Source organism: Apium graveolens, chromosome 3, assembly GCF_009905375.1.
Source record: "Apium graveolens cultivar Ventura chromosome 3, ASM990537v1, whole genome shotgun sequence".
In the NCBI taxonomy this organism is placed as follows: Eukaryota; Viridiplantae; Streptophyta; class Magnoliopsida; order Apiales; family Apiaceae; genus Apium; species Apium graveolens.
The window spans coordinates 275,768,553-275,785,073 of NC_133649.1; the positions used below are offsets into that span (position 1 = coordinate 275,768,553).

Below are 16,521 nucleotides of genomic sequence, written 5' to 3' on the forward strand. Positions count from 1 at the left end.
AACAACAGTAGTTTTTTGGTGGGTCAGATGGAAGACATCGCATGCTCATACTCAAAACTGCATGGTCACGCTACCTTTAGTTATTATTTATTTTAAATTAGGACCTGTTTTTAATACGTTTTAGAATTTTATATCTTTATATAAACAATCTTATTATGTAACATATTATAAGTCTTTTATTGAAATTAAGACCGTTAAAAGTTTTCTCGTTATCTTTGTGAATTAAAGAAAACTCTCGTGGATTGGTTTGACTTGTGGATTAAAGGTATTAAAAGATTTCTTGTGCAAGAGTTCATTCGAGGATAAACGCTTGTTTTTCCTACGCTTACGCTTATGTGTTGCGTCAGTTAACCGGTTAGAACTTAAAATCTATCACCCAAACCACACCTAAATTCCTCTAATTTCAGTTTGTTATATGTATGGTGCACATAATTGTAATTTTCTTTCCCTCTCATATAATCTTCTCATTAGCCTACAAGAAGCAGCATGTTTAAGCGATAATTGTAAATTGATCTCAAATTTCATATATTTTTCCATGTTATTATTAGTGCTACTTACAATATAGAATGTGGTTGGCATAATATACAACGAGAAATAGTAAGAACTATGTCTATGTGTCTATTGTAAGATACAACTCTGTCCAAGTATGTAACATCTGCTCTGGTTTCATTTGCGTCGCTGCTTTCCTGCGAGAATTGGTTGAATTTGTAGTCTCCTGCTGAATGCTTCGTTGAAAAGGAATCGAGTTTGGAAAGCTGAGATGATTGGGAGCCATGCAAGGCAAGCAATGGGTGCAAAAAGAATAATACCCATTCCATAATCATAAGCTTGAGCAAATAGTCTAGTGAACTGCCATAGTGCAGTGCCCTCTATCTTTGGCCTCACAGCTTGCCCAATCTGCAAACACCGAATAAATTCTTTTAGTACAAAGCCACGACAAAATGTAGTATTCTGGCTTCTTGAGTACAAGGGATATCGATCCTTACCAGAATTAATCCCCAGCCAGTTGGTAAAAATGCCAAACAGCACACGATTAAGTCCATCAAAGATAATTTACAAACAAAGGAGAGAGCCATTATGGTGCCTACGACTCCCAGGAAAAGTACCACTTTCGAAAGCCTAAACGCAAGCTGATGGTTATCACTGAGATAATACCTTCCCAGTTTTACTCCCTGTAGGCACAATGAAACTTTGCAAGTAAGTTTAGTTAAATATTTTATGGTAAAACAAGTAGTATAATGATAGGGTGAATCTACCTTGATTAGCAGGAAAATCACGATAATAACAACCCACGAGAGCAGATACACGATAAAATTTTTGTTCTGCCCAGATATGTCGAGGTGATAGACCAGACCATACTGGTAAAGGAAAAATCTAAGAGAAAGAAGTATCTCAATCATCCGAGAACACAACCCTGAATGACGAAGATGTGCTTGCTCATCGTACCACCATGACTGCCAGCTTTTATCCTGTTGAATTCCCATACCACCCTGCTGTTTGATCCACTTGTTCCAATCTTTCCAGTCGTCCACTATCTTTCCCCATTCGAATCCAGAAGGATTGAACAGGAATGGAGCAAACAACCAAGTCAATGACAAGAACCAGACAGCATAAGTTATCAATACATATGCCATGCTGCTACGATATGATTTCCGGAACAAGTCATAAACAACCAATAATAGAAGTAGCTCAAATCCTTTCATAAAATGACTCCGGGAATATAACCTATAATTCTCTGTGAAACTGGAATGGAACACCACAAACTTCCGACCTGTAGGTCTGTACTTAGCACCCCCGTGAAGAATTGTTCGGCCATAATAGTGAGATTTTGTTCCAAGGTTAAAAGTGAAAAAAACAGCAGCCAGCTGTAATTGCATTAGTACAAAATCCTTGAGAGCAGTAAGAAACCCTTTCTGGAGTCCAATCTCCATCACCATGGGTAATCCTGTTAGGAGTCCAAGCTGGATAAATGATTGAGATGCTAGAGCAGTTTGCAGGGACTGTATATTCTGGATTTTCGCTTCAAGAAGAATTGCCTTCTCCAAACCACTGAGAACAAGGTATAGTTGTCCATATAGGAAAACATAGATTCCAATCACTGATATCTGCAACAATATAAATATAAAATGTAAATAAGAACACATGTTTGCGCTTTCTATACTAGGTTACAACTTTTTTAAAAGATATATTGTTCTAAATATTCTCTTTTTATACTAGTCTTTGTGCCAGCAAGTCTAGAGTATTTCCGGCCCCTTTTGAATAAAGTTTTCAATTCATACGAAAGAAGTATCAAATATTACCAGGCTGCTAAAGTAAAACCCGGTGGTTGTGAAGTAACAGGAAAGCATACGAAAGAAATCAAATCGACGTCCAAGACGATAAATGTCACGGCTAATAGTCTGTTCACTGTTTCCATTAGCTACTTTGGCTTCAAACTTCGAGATCTGATTAAGGCCTACATCACGACCTTTTCCAACTTGCATATATTCATGGTATGTAACATATCCCCGTCTTAATGTGGTATTGTACCCTGTATTGTGTAACATTACAAGTCGTTTTAAACAAAAAAAAACTGATTTCATGACAAAAAGAAAATAAACTAGATAAATCTTACCAGCAAATACATCTTCACTCAAGTTAATTGTCTTTGATGCTTTGCTTATGCCACCTCTGGTTAAGTGAAACACCCTGTCAAACAAATCTGGATGCCCATAGTGGAACCTAACCCTGTTTAATTCAGATATAACTGAGTATCGGCAAGCATATTGACGGAAGAGCTATTCGGCATTAGAATAAGAAGTAGCATATAAATGAGTATTTCATATCGGTAAATTACAGAGGAAAAAGTACTGAGATGGTGAGACCAATACACTTCACATTGACTCTTATTACCACGCAAGGGAAACATCAAACCTGAGAGGATTTGCTAGAATTCTTTGACCAATGGTGACAAAACTGGTTTCTTGATAAGACATGAACCATGCTAACGAAGAAACACTGCATTTACAAAAACAAGAGAATGATAAAATCCAAACTTTCAGTAACTGCAATATATTTTCAGATTAATGAAAGGAAACAACTAATGCAATAAGATAACATATACATTATCTTATAAAGTATATTAAACCTTTATACAAGTACCTTATCACCTAAAAGAACTAATCAACTATTTCTTGATTTTGTATCATTGATCAAAATTACATGACCTACTATGGGAATAACATCTACCTACCAAAGTTCCAAGGAAGGAGAGTGCACCGACTAGAGTCTACAAAGTACAAACATCTTTGACCAACTACTGATTTAGATTCTGTTTGTATTTCATAACAAGTAAAGATGCAATATCTGAAATTTGAGTCAGCCATTACTTTATAAGAAAAATGCAAGATTGGGTTTTTACTGCATAAAGTAAAAGATTAATACCAACCTTCCCGTGAATATGTGTTCCCTCAAACCAAGTATTGTTGGACGGTGTGCTCCTTGGTGGCCTAAAAATTCTTGTAGGACATTTCTCATCTTAAAAGCCTCTTCCATATAATTATCCTGTAAAAATTTAGTCAACACCGATTGAAAATTTGAAAATTATCAGTCTCTGCAATATGAGTTTGAGCATACTTGATTCATGTCAATGGCTTGGAGAGCTTCACCACGAGTAAAAATTATAGCATGATTTTGATTTTCAGGTTTCCCTTCTCCAATATTTGGTGGACCTGGAAGCTTTATGCGATATATTTCCTGTGGGTATATATTTATGTGTTAATATCATAAGATGATGAGAATGGTCCTGCAGTACAATATATAACATAAAAATTTATGAAGGCTGGTCTAATGACTATTTCATTACCTGGTCAAAACCATTGACAGCTTTAACTAAGATGGATGAATAAACCTTTTGAGTCTTATTTGTCATAATCTCTTCTTTATCCTCAACATAAGCAACGCGCAGAGAAGGATACCTTCAACACAATAAATTGCTCTTTAGAAGAACAATATATTCATGGACTAACAACTCTACATTTCTTAGTGTATTCTGTAACAAAACATTACTTTATCATCAGGTCAAGTATATCTTGTGCCTGGGTGTGTCCGGTAGATTTTTGTGATCCAAACAGTTGACAAGAAATGACGTGAGTGAATTTTAAGTCTGCTAGTGCATCAAGCTGCACTGATAGTGTATCATTTCCCCTTTCAATAGCATCATAACCCTGAATAATATCTGCATATCAATATTTTACGAAAAAAATATCAAACTACTTAACAGATTATATTTAAATAAAAATTAGATATCATTTCAGAATAAAAATTATGCACCATACCGTCGTCTTCTGCCATGTCAAGGAAGGCTTGTAACTTTAAGGCGTGCCTATAGTACATCATTCCTCTGACTGTTGACCCGTAGAAATGATATTTAAGAAAATTAGAATAACTTTTTGTTTAGGAGATCCACAAGGATTGGTTAGTGCCACTCACCAGTTCTGCTTAGAGTCTGTCCCCTATATGAGGCCCAATTTCTCAAATCTTCCTCCTTAATATCATCACTTCTGTCGTCCGAATCCTCAGCCCCGATGCGTTCCAAAAAGTTCTTCCACTCATCTGTAAGTTGCACAAGGCAGAACAAAATAACTGAACTATAAGAATTCAATCCAGACATATAGAACATAATCTTCATTTATTTACAAAAATTAAAGAGTAGATCGTAACCTGGATATATCCTCTGCATATAAAAGCTGATGGACACTCCCTCTTGGCTGGAATGAAGCTCTTTAGTCGAAAATGTAACTTCCTCCAGGTAGTGTGGAGTCAAAACACTAGAAGTCAAAAAATAACTTATCAAGTTGAAAGAAAAGTATGTATGCCTGTGTTACATAAGTATGCAGATTAGTTAAATAATGAGTCATGACGAAGTTAACAGAAATATTAATTTAGAGCATACCATATGTTTTTTTAGAAATTTATATCAAAGGTTCAAATAAATCCCGACTTAACATGGGTTTTAAATCTCTGACATTGTAACCTAATGGAGTAATGAATATCCCATCACCCCAGGAGTCACGGTGGAGACAAGTATGCGTGTGAGTATTTATATATTGTAGTTGACCTTTTCCCAACAATAACTAGCCAAAAAAATCCAGTAAGTTGTCACCTAAATTATTTATCGAAGATGGAACAACAAAATTGAATTATATATCTTCCAAATATGCATATACTGATGTACATGAATATTACAGAACCGTCATGAAGAAACATCTAGTTCATAATACAAATAACAAACATCTGACCTTGATACTTATCTGAAAAGGAGAAAAGGACTAACCTGAATGACAACATGTTACGCACTTTTGGAGCAGTGGGTATGTCCATGAACAGAGAGGTGGCAAAAAATGAAATACGCCTCCGGGCCTCCAAATTTGAAGGTATATCCAGTGCTGTGTCTTTAATGGTAAGTAGCATAAGGAAGCGTTTGATCTGTAAACAGAAATGTATCACTTTAGTCACACGTGCATCTGCACAAACATAAAGGTTTTTGTGCATGATAGTACATTATAAAGTATAACTGCTAGATCTGTAACCCTAAAAAGGGCTTCATGATTGATGAAGAAAAATAACCAAATTATAATTTAATACCTGTTCGTTTAGAGGATTACTATCTGGCAAAGGGAAATGTATTGAGTGCTTTGAGGCAAATAATTCTGGTACAACATTACTGAAAAGTTCAGTCGACTCTGCCTCAATTTCTCTGTCTGTGTTAAGTGCATTCAGTGTTCTGCAAGCATGTATAATGAAACTTAAGGTAACAAGGAACTTAAAATATAATTTGTATTGAAACCGATGTTTAAATGACCAACCTGGAACCTTTTAACATCATATCATTTGTTACAATTTCCAAAATATCTTGGAGAACTTTCACGACTTTAACATGGTGATCTTCATCTCCCTCAACCTTAAAAAATTATAATGTTACAAAGGATGGGACTTGAAATTCAATTGACATATGAGTTCTCAAGTGTAGCATACCAGAAGTTCAACCATTTCAATTAACTTGACGTGTAGAAATGGAAGTATACTCATTTTTAGGTCTTCAAGAAGGCTTGATCTTCCGATGCTTTCCTCAATCTCATCTACTATGCCAGAAATGATCCTATGAAGAAAAACAGTATATAGCATATTAAATGTTAGATGACTACATTAAGGCAGCCTTCACTAGTTTTTATGAGAAAGAATTTCAAAAGATAAGCAGTATTTTATGTTTTAACTTTTTTGTTGACAAAAAAAAAAATCTAGAGTAGCTTCGTAACTCAATCTACTCTACCTCCTCTCCAAATCCCCCACTACAAGAATTTCAAGGATGTTTTTGAGTGATTCGTAACACTCCATGACAGACATGTACATGTAATCATCTTTCTTAATCTTCCTAAGAAGATTAGCATCCTTCCCCACAAAATCTTTTGCAATGCACAATGCTACTGAAACCTGCGGCAAACAACAAGTTTCCCAGTGAGATATAGATAATAATCTCACATGCTAGTTTCAGAATTCATTACAAACATGATAAATCACCTTATTGGCTAGAAGAAAAACAGGCCAGCGAATCTTTCCAGACAGCAACTCTGGTGAGAATGGAATTTTCATTAAATCAACCTCCCTGCTTTCAGTAAAATATCATTTTCATTACGTCTCAGTCTATAAATGTAGAAAATTAAGAAGTAACTGAAAGTAACCTAACTTGTTGCTCATTAAGTCCTCTTCTCGGATTCTACTGATAATTTGGTTCCAAACTAGGACAAACTTTACAAGACTATTCTTTTCTGTATGAGACACCTGAAACAAAATTGGTTTAATTTTGCATCAATGATAAAAAAAAATAAATCATAAAAGAAAAGGTTGGCTATATATCATTAAATCAAAATGTCAAAACCTTCTGAAATCTATTGTTAAATAATCCCTTCCTGCTACGTTTACTCTTGACTGGTGGTGGGATGAAGCAATGATTAAATGCAGCTGGCAAAGCTTGGAATTTACTTCTCAGCATGCCTAATGTTCGTATCTACATAAATTTGGGTTAGGACTAGCAACATACTGCGGTAGTACTTTGAAGATATTGAGAATATTACCTCTCCAATATGATGCAGAACCCCATAAAAGCCACCAAATATTGCACAGAAAACAGAATACCATATCTGTATGTCCATGAAATATACCTAAACATAATATATGTGCCTCAGTTAATGTGGTGGTAAATAAGGATTCTACGAAAAACTTCTGTATATATCCATATTAAATGGATGGTCACCCAATGCATAAGTACTGTATGGAATCAGATTGTTGTCCAGTTCATGTGTATGTGAATTGAGAGACTTCATCTGAGAACTTTTAGCCACTAACCATGATTATCGGTGTCCAAATTGCGATGATTGCACCAGCATTACTCTTAACTGTTTTGGGAACAACTTAAATCAGAAAATTGAAGCCAGAAATATTTATTTATTTTACATTTACATTACTGGAAAATCACCTCTAGGAAAAAGTTCATGCCACTCATAATCTTTTACCCCAATTTTTATGATTTGTCTTGTTGGAGCTATGAGCGGCTTTATCTGTATAAATTTAATGAGCACCAGAAGGACAGAGGTTGTCAAAAAATGCCCTTCACATTTTATAAGATTGTGCTAGCTCTTATTCCCCGAACGGGATTACTTTATGCCATTATTCGGCGCATGATATTCTGCACTATGTAACAATTAAATTTTGCTAATCTAACTTTTCAAGAATCGGAGTATAATTGCAAAGACGTAAGTAGAATGATCCAGGAACACTAGGAAAACCCTCATAATTTATTTCGGGAAGCAACTACATGAACAGCAGATAGCATATGCCATAAGTTTCATCCTTAGTAATATAGGGCAATAAACTTGTAAGAACTGCTGAAAATATAACTACTATAACATATTTAGGATTTTCAAAGTGGTTTATTCGCCATGAAATATCAACAGTTTTAATTACCTAGCCATCTTCAGTTCCCAATAAACCTTATTAGCACAATATTTGGCTGTCATGATATATGAAGAGCGTTTAAAAAGTACTCACTTCGAAATTGTAGCTAAATGAAAATTTGCTTAGCAACAACAGCACCCAGAACAAAGTGTACCTACAGTAACATCAGGAAAAGGGATACAGAAGTCAGTCGTTTTTAATTAAAGAAAGAGATACCAAATTATTTGGTGGCAGGGACAGTTAAAAATACTTCAAAATGGAAAGCTGACTTTCTTGCATTCCTCGTCCAACATATAACCTGGGCTACAAGATAGAGGACATTTTGTTAAAATTTGACAGTATCATGGTTGAACGATCTAGTAAGGTGGCAATACACCATATAGAATGTGAAACATGCAGGACTTCATCGAAAATTTGGAAAGAGAAATTGGTTAAATGGACTTAAAGTATTTATGTTACGCGCGGATATGCATACTGATATCTCCAATGAGGACGACCTTTGAGAATATGTACCCGGTCACTAAAGTACTCAGGACTTGTCAAATTATGCAAAAACAAGATGAGGCTTCTGACACCGATGGGGTTCTCATGACTTTCTGCAGTAAAATAAAGGTAATGAAAAAGCTACCTAATTTATCCTGCACTTGTCAGAATACCAAATGAAGATCGGAATACCATGCTTGGAAGTCAGTGAGGTAGATGCGTAGTGCTTAGGAGCATAGACTAAGAATTGTTTTATTCAGGAATGTCTCTGCCATGTTACAAAATGATGGTTTCAGAGTGGTATAGACTTTGTAGATTTGAGAAGACAATTAAATTATGGATGTACCTATTCAGAGACAATCGGAAAAACTCAGGATTCTTTATAATTTGGCAAGTGGACGTAAAAGAATTTATCCGTCAAAGATATTGATATGATCTCTGAACTTCGACTTTAAGTCCTTAAAGTTTCTATATGGTCTTAATTATAGACGGACCAGAACTGTGCAATGATTAGGCTTTGTTTTTGGAATGAATGGAATAAGTCATCTCTAAAAAGAGACAGCAGGCAAAGATCTTATGAGATTTACATCCGTCACATTTGTCTGGGTAGTACTAGCATGAACCTTTAGGGTATGTTTCCTTTTTTTTCCTACAGTTTTCTTATTCTTTTTCTTAGTTACTACAAAAACTTTTACTTTAGGGTACCTCATCTAATTGAATTTTAAGGTAGTCAATAATTACATTTGGAGAAGGCATAAAAGTAAAAAATATATTTATGAAGATTATTGCCTACAGTGACTCAGTGGGTGAAATATTCTACTGCACATTTGCAACAGCTATAAACTTAAGAGAAAGTTGATGTGCAGTAATGCTACCTGAGTCCACCAAGACAAGATTGTGCAGATTCGGAAATTTGAAGTTTCAATGTATCTACCAATTGCAGGTACAAGAAACAGTATCAAGTCAAGTGCATTTGTTAGCAAATATATTGCCACAGCAACCATATACGGGGAATAGCACCATTCTCCAAGCCAACTCCCATATTCCGAAGAATAACATGTAAATTTTTTGCTAGAGCTAGAATATAATATAGGAAGAATGATAGTCCATATCATTGCCACTACCATCTTCAGCACTTTCTTTTTTAGTTGGGAGGAGTGCATTGTGCATCTAGCATTCCATGTAAAGGAAATGTCCAAGACAGCTGCATGAATGGTATAATAGTAAATGCAGGTTAGAAAATGCTTTTATAATGCACAAAACATGTTTCATTTAGAGGTTATGATTAACACGGAAATAGCACTCCGTTAACACTAAAGGTTGCTGACGAAGACGACAATTATTTTCTGAGATCCTATAGTTCTTTCATACAGAATATCAGCATGTCTGATATTGCTCACAGCTTAACATGATTCTTACCTGTCTCATGACCAGTGAACTTTCTTAACAGGCCTATGCTCGAGACTTGTTAAAAAGGCAATAATGTAGTCACTGTCACCTTATATTGCAGTAACAGATACGTAAACCGCATAAATAAAATGGCGAAACAAGGAGTTAATACTGACATTCACCCTCACGCAACTCGTCCTCACGCGTGCGAATATTACATATACACATATTTAAAATATTTAAACACCATTATACATGACCGATCTTCATAATCAGTCTCAGGCTTTTAGATTTAGGCATATTACCGTCAAAATCACACATGGAGAAGCAGAAAGCTCATTGGCCTCATTGCTTCTCCTCTACATGTATGTAGTTGTCTAATCAGTATTCAACATTAACATGGAGTGATATTTAATATATATCATTTTTTTTCTACGCAATTTATATCATTTTTACACGACTCTCGATATAATCCTTCATATATCATTTCAATAATTAGTTCGGTAGAACCTTAAAATGGGTTAGATATCAAAGTGGTCACTCAAGTGAAAGTCATATATCAGTTTCATCATCAAACTTAACAAGAAAACAGTGTTCATACTATATTCAAGAAAGCAGTCATATATCTGCTAAAGGTTTAATCCCGAAAGGTGCCTTGATGACTACAAAAAAGTTCATACTAGTTCTACCTCTGCACTAACAAGAAAGCAGTGTTCCTCTGTACATTAGTCATTAGATGATAAATGCCCTTTGTGTAGGGACTATGTTTTTCTCCTTCTTATAAAACTAATTCTTTTAAAATAGATCTCACCTTGTATGAGTTTGAGGACTGCTGAGGTAATAAAGATGCTCATGACGTCTTCAAGTATATGAGTGTCAAATACTTGTAACGGAGATTCCATGTCATTAGATGCCATCATTATCATTGCCTGTTGGAGACAAAGCAAATATTAAAATACACAAGAAGCAGGTGAATGCAGAATGTTGCTTACACACACCTGGAGAGACAGAATAAGAAAGCTCCACATCCTGTCAAAGCTTCTGAAAATCTGCAAAAATGAGCGAACCTCAACAAAATTTGTCTTCCCCAACCATTTTGGTTTTCTCCCTTCATCGGAAGCAGCCTGAAAGTTACTTGTGGATTAATCAACAGTCTTTTAAATCCGACAATTTTGTAAAATGAAGTATTAACATGAGCCTGTAATTATGTATAGATATGGATTTGTTTATAGTGTACATGTATACATTTTGTGCATGAATCAGTGTCTGCTTTACTGTATGTGTACCCAAGTGGCCAAAACTTAATTATCTTATCCATCTAACCGAATCAATAGCACACATAAATCAAGTTACACTAATTCTCTATGTAATTCAATCTCAATATATTTCTTTTGTAATCAGAAATGATCGGTGTACCCCCGTTTCTTCGTCTGCATTTCCTTCCCAGTTATCTTCTTCAGTAGTCTCAGTTGGCGCCTGAGCTTTTTTGAGCTTGGGCTCTTTTATGTTGACACAGAAGAAATCATGGTCCTGACGCATGGGCCAACCCATTTGGAAACATTCAGGAGACCTGAGCATACACAATAAGAGGCTGTCAAAGACCTATAAGCTACCTCAGTATATAGTGCCTTTAGTGGTCTGCCCAGGAAACCACATAAGCAGGTATATAATATATAGAATAGATAATTACCAGAAATACTCATTCAAATCATCATAATTTCTCCATTTGGAATGATCAGTTGTACCATTGTTGCTTTTCATTGCTTCCTGTAATTAATAACAGATAAATTAGAAATTATATTATAAAAAAGGATGAGTTACACAAAATTTTGTTAGGCTTATACCTCTTGAATAACCTTGTATATGGGGGAGACTATATTTTTAAGAAAAGACTCAGAATCTCCCCCATAAGCCGGCATGAGTTTCTCGCCAGTCATGCTAACTGCGTCAATCAACATGCTATGCAGTTCATATGCCATCTACAAGAGGATAGTAAATATACATTTAATTTTGGCCTGACTTTCACTAGGATAATTGTAAAGGTTACCAAAAATGAAAGCTTTGCACTAAAAATTGATAAATGTGTAAAATAACATCTTGTATTAGAGTCTTTGTTCTAATGGTTATCTAAGACTAATCTATAAATTTCATTTCCATAATCAGTGTACGCGATCGTTTAAGCATATGTTGAGAGATAGTAAAATCCGTGCTAAAACAATTCAGCTCCTGCATGTCTACTCAAATGCAAAGACACATTTAAAGTAAGACTTCGGACCTTGAAAAATCAGATAGCATGACAACTGGTCTGGACCCTAATAAATTGGATAACATGATAACTTCAGGTCATATGTGCAGAAATTTAACCCTAGGGAAGGAAATGAAACCCAACTTACATGGTGAAATATGTAACACAGACACTCTGGCATAAACCTTAAGTTTGCAGCTTCTCCCCAAATAAGAAGATAGAGTCCTATATATAAAATCTTATACTGCTGGGCTTCTTGTTTTAAATATGGCAACCTGCATAGTATAAAAATACACTGAGGACATAGAATGCTTCCAACTAAATATATGGTTAAAATTAAAGGTTTTTTATTTAAGAGGGAGAATAATTCTTTGGTAGAAGTCTTACCTGATATTGCTTTTTCTTTCCAAAAATTTGCACCACTCTGTATAATTTTTAAAGAATGTCTTCATCAAGTCATCCAGAGCTCCATCTCCCAACTGCTGTCATAAAGAAATATTTAAATTGCAAACTCAAAAGCTAGATTACATATGTAGCAGAACAGACTTTGAATCAAAAATTAAGAACCTTGGGTACATGTGCTTGCTTATTACTTTGTCGAATATGGGTGTTCGCGAGAAGTAGAATCAGATGCTCCCTCTGATTGGAAATGTTTCCTTTCTAATTATAGCCAAAAAATCAAGAAAATGTATAAAGTATAAACCGTGATAGAGCACGATTAATTTATTTGTTAAAGAATCCTTACGTAATTGTAAGAAGCACCAGAAATGGATATTGACAAGATTTAGTTCAGTGTTACCTGAAATCCAAAACAAAATTGGAGCCAATCAAACAAGTCAATGTGGGCTACACGTCTTTTTAAATCTTCGATGAAAGGTAAACCCCGAACGTTGCGAACAGCAGCTACTGAAAATTTAATCTGTGAAACTTGCATTATTTTCTTGACAAATAAATCACATTTCAAACAGTTTTTTCAATTTCATTCTAAAACATTTTGCACATGCTACAGAGAAACAATCAGATATTACTCAGTCATTTTTCATTAGCCGTGCAATGGGCCACTGAACCACGCAGTATTGATCAACTGCATCAGTGAAAAACTTAATAATTTTGTATTTGCTGCTACCATCACTATTGTGTACTGGAGGTTATCTAAAGGGAACATGATTAAGTTATCTTACAACATCAGACCTCAGGGAGTTGCATTATTGCTTGATGAACACCTCCTTGATCAAGGGGAAGAATGTTATATGGCACATAGAAATCAGACTTTGCTCTAACAGTATCACCATCAGCTAGGGCCTATATCAAAAGGAAGAAACTGTGGGATAAGTTCTTTCATCTTTCTGATCTTCATTTACAATGGAAGGAAGAAGTATTTAGCACTTTAAAAATCTAGGAAAAAGAATATGGATATTCATATTGGTGAAGCAAGCACAGAAAAACCTGAGAACCAGCTGCATTCGTCACTGTGTCCAATACTTCCCGAAGAACAGAAGCAATTGCACGATACTTAATTAGCCTCTGTCTGTCAGAAATTGTACAAAATCATGTAATTTAATTGTCCTACAATGATAGATATTCATAATTATTAATTGTTAACAGCAGGCTGGCAGAATACAGTCAGATACCTATGTTCCAAATTACAATCTCCGCCATGCTTAATAATGTAGTCTTTGTAATAATGAAAAACACGTTTAAGTTCACGTATATCACTTTTTTCCTTCCTTTTTCTGATAGTAACTTCTTCATCCTGTAATTGAACTCAATACAAAAAAAAGAGGACCATAAGGTAATGCCCAATAGAAATGCTTGTGAAATATTACAGAATAACAAAAGGCCTTCAAGAAAAAAAATAGCAAGTCACACTTCTGTTTCTGGCTGGGCAATTATGACTGGAAAAGATACTGGAATAGTAAACAAAGTACTGTTTATAAATTAACAATACGCGCTCACATACTCCAGGAAAATACTCTATATTGCTAGAGAAGTAACTGAAAGATTCTCTATATAGGTTAAGTTCATCATTAAATTTTCTATAATATTTTTGCAGTAAAGACATTTTAAGTTTTAAAGGCTTGAAAGTTGAGTTCTAATGACAACTCTCCGCCGTTGAAACATCCTGAAAATATAATAACGTGCGTTTCTGAAATTAATGAAAGGGCATTCCCTAAAGCTCCGCTACCAACATAAGTTTGCAATGATAAGAATTTCAATAAGTTGGACTTGTCTACAAGAAACAGAGAGCCACAACCAATGCACAATGATTTCATAGGGAACGGATGGAAACATACCTGTTCGAGCCGCTGAAGTAGTGAAGTTTTGAATTGCCTTACTCCCCTCCCACTAGAATTCCTATCCAAGTTATGCGCAACTTCAAAAGCATGAAAGCGACCTGCTCAATACATTAAACAGCTCGTTTCAAGCCGAATTTTGGGTGAATCTTAACAAAACTTAAACCAGTTGTTTTTTCCCCTTCTCCCATTTTTTAACTAATGACATGTTATTGTAGGTAATATCATAATCCTAAATTTCACTCAATAAAGCTTTGTGACTCGTTCAATTAAGGACAGGAGAACCCGTGAGAACCAAAGCTTCTACACAATAAAATATGCTTGAAACCGGTACACAGAAAATGTGCAAAACCTTAGTTTCTCACTGTTCTTCAAGTCACCACTGAATCCTACTCAATTAAACACAACAATATCAATAAAATCCGTAAAAAACTGACAAGTTATAGCTAAGGCTGACTTACAAATATAAGCAACGCGGGGATTATCGAATTCGATTAAATTAGCAACCCGAAGAAACCTCTGAATTTCAGAAACCAAAGTGACAGGTAACTTCTCACTATCAAATGGCTCAGCAGTGTAATCACGTCCATAAGTAATTGATCTCGTAAAAGGCCTCGTATCGCGACTAACATACTCTCGATTATAGCTACTGCTACTACTACTACTAGCACATTCATAAAATGGCTCAGCAACAACAATTTCCGAAGATGATGACATTTTGTAAAGCAATGCAGAGGAGTACTTAAGAATAAGAAAGCAAAGGAGTCGTCAATAATGCATGGGACTTTGTGCATGTATTTATACATGTTGAAGTAATACAAATGGGATCTTAAATGTATATGCATCATGTTGATTTGATCTGCTTTATTCCTGGGTGCTTCTTTTTCATGAAAATCTTTTGCTTTAGCTTTTCGATCAAGTTTGTGGGTGTGTTGTGTGTGGGGATTTTTGTTGTTTTCTTGTTTATTTTACTCCTCCCCCGGGGCTTTTCTTCTTGATTTTATTTATGCCAACATGTGTGTATCTGATTGGCTGGTATGCCTTTTATGAAATATAAAATAAATGTTGATAGTTCTTGACATTATAATCAAGAATCGGTGTGGGGCTGCTTTAAAATCTTAAGAATCGTGTAATTAAACAAACCGGAACAAGTCAACAACATAAATTACCAAACAAAGCCGAACACGAGAGGCTGATACCATTTCCTAAACCGAACTATGATATTATATTAATAATCGATCACTCTAAAATCTTGGAATTGTAGAGAAAGGCCCCGATATAATGTACATCCAATTTGGTGGGGTTTTGCCAGGTCTATATGCTAAAAATTTGATGTTACATCAAAATACAATATACTCAGCATTTTGAATCTCTTAATAAAACAATATTACTTTTAAGTACATATTCCAGTATTAACAGGTCCAAAAATAAAACATGACAAATGTAAGGAAATTACAAGAAAGCTCACTTTATTTAGTGCAGACTGTAAAGACACCATCCCAAACTTGTATTGTATCAAATAATTAAACTAAAAGACTAACACCACAACCATAAAATATTTAAAAAAAAAACAAAGAACGAACAGTGCTGCAGAGATATAAATGGTCAAAAACTTTGGTATTAAAAAAGGTTTGTACATGCAAATTGCAATCAACCAACTTTATCTTTATAAAAAGCTACAGGACTTAAGAAATACTATAAGAACAGAGCAATACAACTAGTTAGGAAAGAAGGAAGTAAGTGTTGAAGGATTTGTAAACATGAGTTGAGTGCGCTTTGTATAGTACGGTATGGGGTCATCATCAACTTTATGTTAAAGCTTTACCAAACTCCTACCATATGATTTGCAGGAACATGCATGCAATTATATGTACGGGATGGGTGATAATTATGAATACAATTTTTGTTAATATGTAAGGGATGTATGAAGGGCGAAAAGGGATGCACTTGGAAAGTAACAAAAGTGAGAGGTTTTACTTGGCTATGTTGAGTTGAGATACTTGTTGGCTAAGGATGCAAAAGACAGACAGGTGGTAAACTACTAATCTACTACTCCATTGCATTTTGCTCACTCGTGTAGACTAAAAGGCTGTAGATTGTAGCTGCTTTGACTAAGCT

General features: G+C 35.1%; 1 protein-coding gene across 5 annotated transcripts; it reads right to left on the reverse strand.

Moving 5' to 3' along the window:
• Positions 1–501: 501 nt before the first annotated feature.
• Positions 502–15,254, reverse strand: LOC141713375 (putative callose synthase 8). 5 transcript variants are annotated; one of them, XM_074516761.1, is made up of 41 exons: positions 14,865–15,254; positions 14,404–14,504; positions 13,741–13,862; positions 13,556–13,637; positions 13,301–13,411; positions 12,909–13,028; positions 12,677–12,769; positions 12,497–12,588; positions 12,258–12,384; positions 11,709–11,843; positions 11,555–11,631; positions 11,281–11,434; positions 10,863–10,988; positions 10,676–10,793; positions 9,351–9,679; positions 8,243–8,295; positions 8,086–8,146; positions 7,514–7,595; positions 7,384–7,433; positions 7,113–7,199; positions 6,917–7,045; positions 6,725–6,819; positions 6,559–6,643; positions 6,311–6,471; positions 6,016–6,139; positions 5,847–5,941; positions 5,626–5,764; positions 5,315–5,466; positions 4,702–4,808; positions 4,471–4,593; positions 4,317–4,385; positions 4,048–4,216; positions 3,845–3,956; positions 3,616–3,735; positions 3,428–3,543; positions 2,914–2,997; positions 2,615–2,727; positions 2,301–2,530; positions 1,257–2,105; positions 987–1,172; positions 502–897 (listed from the first exon to the last, which is right to left on the reverse strand). In XM_074516761.1, the coding sequence occupies exons 1-41, from the start codon at positions 15,118–15,120 to the stop codon at positions 667–669; spliced, it is 5,865 nt and encodes a 1,954-aa protein (XP_074372862.1). In that variant the 5' UTR covers positions 15,121–15,254; the 3' UTR covers positions 502–666. The 5 variants fall into 5 exon arrangements, with proteins under 5 accessions (XP_074372862.1, XP_074372861.1, XP_074372864.1 ...); XM_074516760.1 differs by having other exon boundaries at positions 12,497–12,591; XM_074516763.1 differs by lacking the exons at positions 13,301–13,411; positions 13,556–13,637; positions 13,741–13,862; positions 14,404–14,504; positions 14,865–15,254 and adding an exon at positions 13,291–13,294.
• Positions 15,255–16,521: the final 1,267 nt, after the last annotated feature.

What these genes read in the sequence shown, in the direction of transcription:
- LOC141713375 (XM_074516760.1), bottom strand. Translation starts at nt 15,120, where the DNA reads ATGTCATCATCTTCGGAAATTGTTGTTGCTGAGCCATTTTATGAATGT. An exon ending in GAGTGAAGATGTATTTGCTG is followed by an intron (nt 2,531 to 2,614) that starts GTAAGATTTATC and finishes TACACAATACAG; the next exon opens with GGTACAATACCACATTAAGA. An exon ending in TGATTTTCCTGCTAATCAAG is followed by an intron (nt 1,173 to 1,256) that starts GTAGATTCACCC and finishes TTGTGCCTACAG; the next exon opens with GGAGTAAAACTGGGAAGGTA.